The 9,982-nt window shown below is 37.7% G+C and overlaps 1 protein-coding gene across 1 annotated transcript; it reads left to right on the top strand.

Annotated features, from left to right (window-relative positions):
• The first annotated feature begins 20 nt into the window (after positions 1 to 20).
• On the top strand, positions 21 to 4,292 carry LOC106176895 (cytochrome c oxidase assembly protein COX18, mitochondrial). Its single transcript, XM_013559474.3, has 5 exons — positions 21 to 633; positions 1,233 to 1,383; positions 1,684 to 1,805; positions 2,151 to 2,276; positions 3,869 to 4,292. The coding sequence occupies exons 1-5, from the start codon at positions 76 to 78 to the stop codon at positions 4,076 to 4,078; spliced, it is 1,167 nt and encodes a 388-aa protein (XP_013414928.2). The 5' UTR covers positions 21 to 75; the 3' UTR covers positions 4,079 to 4,292.
• Positions 4,293 to 9,982: the final 5,690 nt, after the last annotated feature.

The raw sequence follows: 9,982 nt of genomic DNA, 5'->3' as shown, positions 1-9,982 counted from the left end.
TTATCAGATGAATAATGTGCAGCTAAGACATGTGTCTTTTCTATTACTAATTTAAACTTTAATAACATTACATGTATGATACATATTATGTACAAATCGACTACAATAACCATGGGTATCGTAGTAAATGCCCACCGGCATTTTTCTGCAAGAGGAAAGTTGACATTAACGAAACATACAAAATTACTCAAGAATAGCCGTATTAGTGCTGGTTTTTCACACCAAAGGGATCTTAGTAACTGCCATGTATTAGGTGTTTCTGTACAGCCGGTTCTGCATTCCTACCAACAAAAAAGGACTTTAACAAACGGTTCATCTGGACATCCTCTCAGTGGTCTGTCGAAATTGTTCAACCCAGAGACGAATCCATGCGTTGATTTTGGTATCAGGTATTTGGAATGGGTACACGATGTAACAGGATTGCCATGGTGGGGCACCATTATATCAGCTGCAATAATTGCTAAACTGTCCATATTCCCTCTCTTCTGGTATTCTGTATACAAGAGGGCCATATATCAAAGTGTACACCAAAAACTTGCTGTCAAAAGGCAACTGGTGGATCAGAACCTTTATCATATGCAGCGGGTCATGGGGTTTTCTGATAAAGAAAGAAAACAGGAGCTAGAAGATAGTGTAAGTTAATTGTAGGTAAAACGACCTACATGAGTGAATTATCCCTTTGATTTCAAGTTCACAGTAACAGCATTGCTTGATCAGGTTCACAACATTTATCTTCTGAAATACTAAGTTACAGTTCTGTTGTACTGAGATATCCCTACATGGTGGCCTCAACATATTTAAAGGTATACTGTAAGTGTTTGATTTTTTCCCCAGAATCACAATTTCTATGTCTACATACCCTGCAAAGCTTCTTATCATGACTGTAATCTTTCCCAATGTAAAATACTTCAATACTACAGTATATAACACCTCAAACATAAGTGCCTGATGCTAGTTCCATCTGAAATGTACAGGAAGACGTGGGGTCTTAAATGACTGGCCAGTCACTTAGAAATAAATCTTTGACAAGAAAAAGGGATAAAGCATGATTTAAAGTACATGGACAGGTCGAACTATGATTCTTGAGTAGAAGAAAACTGTTTTTTTTTCCTCACAAAAAGATTCATTTTGATAGGTAAATCCCATATTTAACAATAGCACAATCTTATATTTACAGTGTTTCTTAATTGACAGTTAAATGGAGCTCTGTTATTGTAATATTATTTATTTAGTTTAAGACATTAAGAAAAGACCACTACGAGAAATACATGGTCCACCCCCTACAACCAACCCTTGCTATGCTGATCCAAGCCTCACTGTGGTTCTCTATGAGTGCAGCACTGAGGAATATGAGTGGATTACCCCTTCCATTCACAGGAGAAAGTAAGGAGTTATTGGTGCATAATATATTAAGTTGGAATGAAAAATTACTAGTTTCACTTAGAATTTGTACAATGTGGTGTGTGTGTGTACGTGTTCATGCATGTGCAGGTGTGCCTATGTTTCTGTATATGTTGCAATGGCACAAAATTCTAAAGATTTGGGTCATTTTTTGCTCAGACTGTGAAGCAGAAAAAAATAGAGTCATGTCCATGACTGTGAATCACTGTGATCAAGCAAATGAGAGTTATTTTTCAGTGTGTCAGGGTGAAAAATCACTACCTCATGTGTTATCTATTTTAGGGGGGTTGTTTGAGCCAGGGTTTGCTGAAGGAGGAGTGGCATGGTTCCCAAACTTACTCCTCCCAGATACATCTATGGCTCTAGGTCTGATCACCTTTTCCATCCTTATCATCACTAGTCAGGTATGCTGCCATTGTTTTCCACCTTAGATTAAGACCAGACAAAAACATGGTCTGTAACAGTTTTATCTTTTATGGCTGAAGATTTATATCAGAGTGCAAGAGCTTTTGGAGCAAATGTAAAAGGATCCAGTTGTATCACTTGGTAATTGTTTTTGTATATAGACAAAGCAAAAAGGACTCGGCTGTTTTAAAACAGAACTTGTTTGTACATATGCAATACACATTAAGTTTTCAGAATATTTTAGAAGATAAATTTAGCTTTCCACAATGTAGATTTAAATTTGATTGTGGTACAGATATGTTATTTTGAAAATGTAGATTTATGATGCTGTGATAATTTTTCAGATGTCCATTTTAACAACAAGACAGAGACTACAGGGACGTCCAATGCCATTAGTGGTGAAGACAGTATCTGTTTTTGGTCATCTTGGAGCAACTTGGCTACTGTATCTTTCTTCAATATTACCTTGTGTAAGTGTAAAATAGTTTTGCTATGTGTTGTGGTCAGCAGGGCAGAAAAAATGCATTAAATTATTCACTTTGCAGTTTAGTAAGAAATAGACTGTTGTTTTATTTAATGTCTCATATTCACTTTCATAAAAGAACTTCGTATCAAAAGTTGTTCTAACCTTTAGACCTAAAATTTTAGACTGTTTACTTTCACTCAAGATAAAATAGCACTGTGAAAATTTTTTGTCATTATAGAGATATTCCTTCAAATTCCAGACTCAAAAACCCCCATAAGTGTAGTTTTAAGTCACTTTTTTTTTCCTTCACTTGGCTTCAGCAGAGCAAATAGTTGCATCCATGTTTTCTGTTGTCTCTAAACAACTCTGCTTAAGGAGGGGAGGAGTCTGCTTTCAGAACAGTGGACTAACTAGTCCAAGATTCAAAGATGGTCAACTCACTTGAATACTTCCCCACGGGGAATCTGTTCAGTGTCTATTAGCAGATTAGATGGCAAGCTTTTTAGTGGGTTGCCACGGACTAGTTAGTCCACTGTTCTGAGTGTGGCCTTAAGGCCACACTTTTTTATTTTTATGGATGACATCCTCTGGGTACCCCAAAATCGGTGCGAGAGGGCGAAAAAAAAAAAAAAAAACAGTCCAAAAAAAAAAAAAAATGCTTAAGTAAAGGAATGCTGTCAGTACACAGCTGGAAACACAAATTTAACCACAGAAACACGTATCAAACTAACAATATGTCTTTATCCATGCTCTCAAAATATTAAAGCATTGTGAATACTTCGTAGAAATGTAAAAAAAAGTCATGAATTGATATACTTCATATTACCAAATCTATTTAAGGTTATTTCATGCATTCATTTGGTATAGCAATCAATAAAACAAATATCAATCAAACAGTGTGTCTTTATTTGTATTCTCAGAATATTAAAACATTTTGAACACTTCACAGAAATGTTTAAAAAATGATGCAAAGATATGCTTAATACTACCAAATCTATTAAAGGTCATTTCAGACGATGCCATTTTGTCAACTTCAACTCACACAAAGCAGCTAAACTGTCAGGTGGCCTGTCCGACCTTCAGCCCACCAAATACCTCGACGCCCTTGTCGACCCTTTTTTCGCTACAGAAAACCTGGTATTAATGTGCTGCTTTATACAGAATGTCACAGAAATGTTTCGGCCGCCGCCAGCCTTTCGCACAATTGTAAAAAGGTGATATCTCCATGCCCAATATCAATGGCATACCAATCCAAAACGATGGCTCCCATTCTCTTTATGACTTTTATTGTTGTGTAATTTGAAAGTAATCCTAGAGATGAATTTGACAGCAAAGTGGCCGCATTTCCACGTGGCGAAAATACGCATGCGCAGAAAGCTCATTTCCTTGCAAATTCAATAACAACGTTTGCGACAACCGACTTCGTTGGGGGCTGGGGGGGGGGGGCTTTTTTTTTTTTTTTTTTGGAGAACGGGCGAAAATCCATGCGCGCGCAGGATGTCATCCATAAAATTAAAAAAGTGTGTCCTAATCATGTTTAGTGTTAGTTAAAATTATTCAAGTTAAAATTCAGATGTATTTTTTTTTTCTTTTCAGAGCATGACTTTATACTGGGGTGTATCTGGAGGATGCTCACTTATTCAGAACCTGGTCTTTCTCTCCCCCAGGGCACTCAATATCCTGAAAATTCCAGTGATGTTTCCTAATCCTACACCATATAAATCTTTGATGACAGAAGCCAAGCACCTTTATCTGAAACCATTTCTACCACAATCTAAAACACCTAAGAAAAATGAGAGAAGTTGAAGGCAGTCAGTCATTTGTTTCATACATATTTATAACAACACTTATACATATTAGTCTAGTGGGATTTCCACAAAAGATGAATAGTAGGGGCATTTTGGGGTAAAAGTTGGGAACCAGGCTTATAAGCATAATTTTGGGATGCTGAATCCGATTTACCCGGTTCCCAAGCGAAATTTTGTGTTTTTAACGGTCTAATTTGCAAAAAAAAACAAAATGGCCGCCAGATTTCCTATTTTCTGCAATATCTCTGGAACTAGACAGGCAAATATGACAAATGAACTGTCTTTACCTATATTTTCAGGGTCGAGGAACATTATTAAGATGTTTCTGTTAGAATTAGATTTACGCAATTTTCCTAAATATGCAAATTAGGTTCGCCATTACTGAAAAACCGTTTTACTTCTGTATCTCTGTAACTAGGCAAGCAAACATTACAATTGAAGTGTCTACACCTATGTTCTCAGGGTCAGGGAATGTGATAAATCAGATTTCTTGTCTGATGGGTAGCACTGACTTTGCGAATCGTGTCCGAGTAGCACTTTTTATTGTTTCTTCCCTGTATTTGTCAAACACAAGTCAATCTGCTGATAGTTAGAACCTACCTTCAGAACTGCTTTTACGTTAACTAGGCAAGCAAACATGACATATGAAGTGCCCATACCCATGTTTTCAGCGTAAGTTAAAGTGATTAAGACATTTTCACTATAATCAAATCAGCAATGAGTGCTTCACTGTTACACTGTAGCAATTATTCGAATCTGAATTGAATTTTGCAATTAAATACTGCGCTTCCATTGGGATGTAAACATATTGGATCACACAACTACCCCTTTTACCTAGATTTAAAAAAGATCACCTTATTAATGCAATGGAGCGATTTGCTGAATCAAGTAATTCATGTGACGCACTGTACAGACTTGACATTTAAAATGGATTTTTTTTCAAACATATTTTCTTTGATTTTTTCCCATATATTAGTAATGGATGAAAAAAACACTTGTTATCATGTTCGATATGGCTTTAATAAATCAACCCGTGTGAATACATCATCAAAAATTTCATTTAAATGCGTATTCAAATCAGCGTTATAAACAGCGCATGGATAATTTTATAGCTGATAACAACGAGGTATTAAATTCTTATGAACTCGATATTATCAAGAATATCAATTGGTAAGGATTTTCTCTCACACAAAAGAATCATCAAGACAAATGTGAAAAATGGAAACTGATAACAACGCGTGCAGCCTCTTGTAGCTGCAACCAGAGCCCTCACTCGGCAAGGGATCCATGCAGAGAGGTTTCTGAGAGTATGATCCAGTATTGTGTTACACGCATAAGTCAGAGCTTGCCTAAGCTTGTGCCGATTTGTAGGCTGGACGGGTAAGATCTTGATTCTGCTAGCCATTTATGCCCACAGGTTTTCTATAGAATCCATGTCAGGGGAATTTCGTCGGCCAAGGCAACTGGTTTACCTCTTGGTTTTGCAGAAAAGCAGTTACTGCATGGGCACGGTGTGGTCGGGCATTGTCATCTTGCAGGATGAAGTTGTCCTGGAAGTACCTTCTTGCAAACTGCAAGCAACTATTCTCTAAAATGTCCCTGCATTTTATCTGGTTGAGGTTTCCGTCAATTGCCACCAATAGTGTTTTGGCTCCAGCGTGGAAACTGGCCCATACACAGATACTGCCACGGCCACAAGTCACTGTAGTGTGACACAATCCTCGTGCAGTAACTCGTCTGGAAACCTACTGACTCTGATTCAGCCATCGCGTGGTGACACTCAAACCCTGCCTCATCTGTAAAAATCTACATGAACCCAGTGCTGTGCCTGGAACTGCAAATGGCGTCTAGCCCACCATGCTGCTCTGTTCATAGAGTTAACCAGCTAAAAGTAGCCTTACATTCACTAGATTTCTTGAAACATGCTTTTGAATGGTAATTTGCCACTCATTTTGTACAGCAAGAGTTGTCTTTGTCCGGTTGTTGCGACATAACCGCAGAAGCAAGCGGTCTTCCCTTCTGGTGGTGACTTTAGGACGTCCTGGCCGTGGTCTCTGTGTTAATGCACCAGTCTGGGCGTGTTTCTGTAAGACGTTAGAAACTGCTCCCTGGGACACATTCAGCTGTCTGGCAATAGCAGTTTGCTTCTGTCCATTCTGGCATAATGCAACAATAGCGTGGCAAGTTGCTGCCGTTAGTTCACATACCGTAAGGTCAGCTAAGAGTCTGCAAAATATCAAACTCTTCTGACTGGACGTTGCCGAAATATAGAGACTTATTCTGCAGAACTGCTTCCCTTTTATACGCATTCTGTAACCAGCCAAAGAGGACTGCTCAGAGAAACTGCCACATATTACGTAATATAACCGCGCTTCAGAGAAAGCAGCTTAATGAACAATAACCAGCACACCTGGCTACACATATACCTGATCACAATTGTCGTTTGTGATCAATTTTTTTAAAAAGTTAATTTATTATCAACGCTTTGCTTTTGAATTAAAATATTCCATATTAAATGTCAATATGTATGTGTATACTTCATGTACACGATGACATCTCACCTCATTCATTTCAGCGATTTTTCCATTAGTTTATTACTGGTTATCCATTGGTATCGTTTCATTTTAATTAACAAAATTTCTTGAATTTTAGCTTTAATCTTCTGATATTCTATTGAATCCAATTAAATGATTGACGATACGGAAAACATTTCTGTGTTAATAGCAAGTCTGAGCAGTTTCTCAAGCTTCTAAACGATTTCGTTGAGACCAAATCTGTAACAGAAAGGTAAACAGAAGACATATTCTGCCCTGATGAAATTAAACTGGGGGGGGTGTCAAGGGGGCCCTGACCCCCCCCCCCCCCCCCCCACCTTCGAATTCTGCCCCCCCCCCCCTTGAAATTATAATTTTGACTAGCTGAATCATAGTTGTAAACCATACCAAATGGCACCGTTCGCCCTCTTAAATACCAAAATTTTTCGTGGCCCTTCAACAGGCCCCTTCAACAGGCCACCCGTTGCCAAGTAGGGGGGGGTCGGCTTTGCATCCGCGGACTCCTCCTTCAAATAATCCTGGATCCGCCTCTGCTCACCTTGCCTTGTAATTGATGGGAAAGCACTGGCAATTTCACTGGGAAAGGCTGACAATGCAGTGACCTTTGGTAGATTGGCTGACACGTACGTAAGAGCACTTCTGAAGGCAGGTTCTAACTTTCAGCAGATTGACTAGTGTTTGACAGATACAGGGAAGAAACAATAAAAGGTGCTACTCGGACACGATTCACAAAGTCAGTGCTACCCATCAGACAAGAAATCTGATTTATCACATTCCCTGACCCTGAGAACATAGGTGTAGACACTTCAATTGTAATGTTTGCTTGCCTAGTTACAGAGATACAGAAGTAAAACGGTTTTTCAGTAATGGCGATCCTAATTTGCATATTTAGGAAAATTGCGTAAATCTAATTCTAACAGAAACATCTTAATAATGTTCCTCGACCCTGAAAATATAGGTAAAGACAGTTCATTTGTCATATTTGCCTGTCTAGTTCCAGAGATATTGCAGAAAATAGGAAAGCTGGCGGCCATTTTGTTTTTTTGCAAATTAGACCGTTAAAAACGCAAATTTTCGCTTGGGAACCGGGTAAATCAGATTCAGCATCCCAAAATTATGCTTATAAGCCTGGTTCCCAACTTTTACCCCAAAATGCCCCTTACCTCTTATGCAGAGCCTTTTTTCGAAAATCTCACTAGACTATATTTATAAATGTATAAAAAAGGAATTTGTGAAAAAAAAATTTTCCTTTTCAATAAAAAAGCTACAATAAAAAAGAGCAGGATGCCTAAACTTTGACACACTTTTAACCTATTTGGGTCTTGTTGTCGTGTTAAAATATGATTAACACGTTCATTATGAAGACTTTTAAACAGCAAAATGTTTTTAACTGGTGAAATATTCACATTCTGGTATGCTGTCAAAGACGGTAGCGATGTAATGGCCAAATCGCAACATCACTAACTTATCTTTCTTCGAATTATGTCTAAAATTTATTATGTCCAAGGTTGTACGGTTAGCTGAATGAGCGAGCTGTCTTAAGATTCTCCAGATCTTGGCCAGTGACATAGATGTAGGGATCAGTTATAGTCTGTTAATAGATATGCTGATCTCTTGAAAGCCCAAAAAAAAAACGTTTTATTGAAATACATTTGAAGGGATAACAACTCTTCATATCAGATTCAAAAAACCCACATTGTAAACAGCACAGAAATATTATAATAGTAAATTCTATTTTTAATTACCACCAAAACGGCGGCAATTACAATTATTCTGAAACCTGTGCTTGCTGTTGGACCACTTGGACCTTCATAGATGGCTTTAGAGATTATTACAGTAATCACACTATAAAAAAAATCAATGGGCTAAGTTTGATATTCATTAACTATTAGAAAGTATAGGGAAATTATCGTTCCCCCAGGAAAATACGTTTTATGGCACTTATCCTGCCAAAATGAAGAGTTGTCATCCCTTCAACACTCTTTTTTCTTTGTTAACTCATATTTTCACCAAATTAAGTTTAACACCTTTTTGTCTACTTTATACAGCCTGGTAAAAATACAAACAAAACGTGTAGCACTACAGTTTCATAAATTAAACGGTGACATCCAGTGTCCCAAAGTGTTGCCGCACAAGATCAAAACGTAACGTCCGCCGCGAAATAAACTTGGGTTGCCTGCGTGGCAAGGAAGATTCCACCACCGTTGCAATGCTTTGGAATTATGTTAAATGAGCACTTTGGGCTGTGGAAGATGTGAAAAAATAGTGAATATGATTATATTTTTATGTGTAATATTATACAATCCACACTGAGGGACATATAGTGATAAAATTATTGTGGTTGGCTTGAAAAAAGGAGCGTACAACACCTCCAATCTCCTTATAAGAGATGCACCGTCAGAATTTGGTTAAAAAAACAAAGCAATATGATGAAATCAACTTTTTGTCTCTAAATATGCCTGATGAGTGTTCCCTACATTGTATCACCCGGATACGTCTAGTGCGCCTCCGGGAACCGTAGAAGGAAATAGTACGACATCAGGTATTAGTGGTATTATTATTATTTTTTTTAAGATCCGGTTCATCTAGGCCTGTACTGTTTTATTTATTGAACGTTTATCAGCTCAAAGTCACCTTGGTCGTTTCATGTCACAGAGAACGAGTGTACATAATACTCCTCTGCCGCCTGAGTAAATCATTTACTGTTTTATTGTACGTTAGTTGACACGTAAACAGCGCGATGAGGATTTTATGCATTTTGGGACTTGCAACGACTGTTTTTGTAGTTACTGAGCCTGTTTCAAGCAAACTACTTGAAAATGTGAAGGTAATAGATTATGCTTTTGAATGCTGTTAATAAAAAAACTGAAACAAGCACGTTTTTGAATATCTTCAAACCTTCAGAATGTTTCTATTTTTTATTCTCTCAAATTTCACTCATTATTTTAGGCGATCTTGTAGTTAGTAACATAAAGCATATATTATGATGTAAGGTGTATAAAGCTTGTGGAAATTACTTCCAGATCCCAGAGCTCAGACAGCCAGGAACCGGAGGTGAAGTAATGGTTATCACCTTGGCGGCCCAATGTTTTAAGCTGGGTCTATTTAGCAGGGGTGTGGAGGGGAGGCCGCCAAAGTTCTGTGATGCTTACAGTTATGGGAGCTGTAGTTTAATTTTTAGATGATAGCAAAATATACTTTCCTCTGCAATAATGTGAACATGTCTAAATTATTGCGATTTTTGAGACCTCTATAAATGTTTTTTTCAATAAAGCTGGCTATTTCTTTAAAAAAAAGACTTACAGTGAACGAGAAAATAAGATTAAATAGATATGAGACCATTTAAA

The sequence above is a fragment of the Lingula anatina genome, chromosome 2 (assembly GCF_051362555.1).
Source record: "Lingula anatina isolate TDL-2025a chromosome 2, LinAna3.0, whole genome shotgun sequence".
NCBI classification, from domain to species: domain Eukaryota; kingdom Metazoa; phylum Brachiopoda; class Lingulata; order Lingulida; family Lingulidae; genus Lingula; species Lingula anatina.
The sequence above is the reverse complement of the archived record's forward strand: the minus strand, read 5'-3'. Positions and strand labels throughout refer to the sequence as shown.

What these genes read in the sequence shown, in the direction of transcription:
- LOC106176895 (XM_013559474.3), top strand. Translation starts at nt 76, where the DNA reads ATGATACATATTATGTACAAATCGACTACAATAACCATGGGTATCGTA. An exon ending in CCTTCCATTCACAGGAGAAA is followed by an intron (nt 1,384 to 1,683) that starts GTAAGGAGTTAT and finishes TATCTATTTTAG; the next exon opens with GGGGGTTGTTTGAGCCAGGG. An exon ending in TCCTTATCATCACTAGTCAG is followed by an intron (nt 1,806 to 2,150) that starts GTATGCTGCCAT and finishes ATAATTTTTCAG; the next exon opens with ATGTCCATTTTAACAACAAG.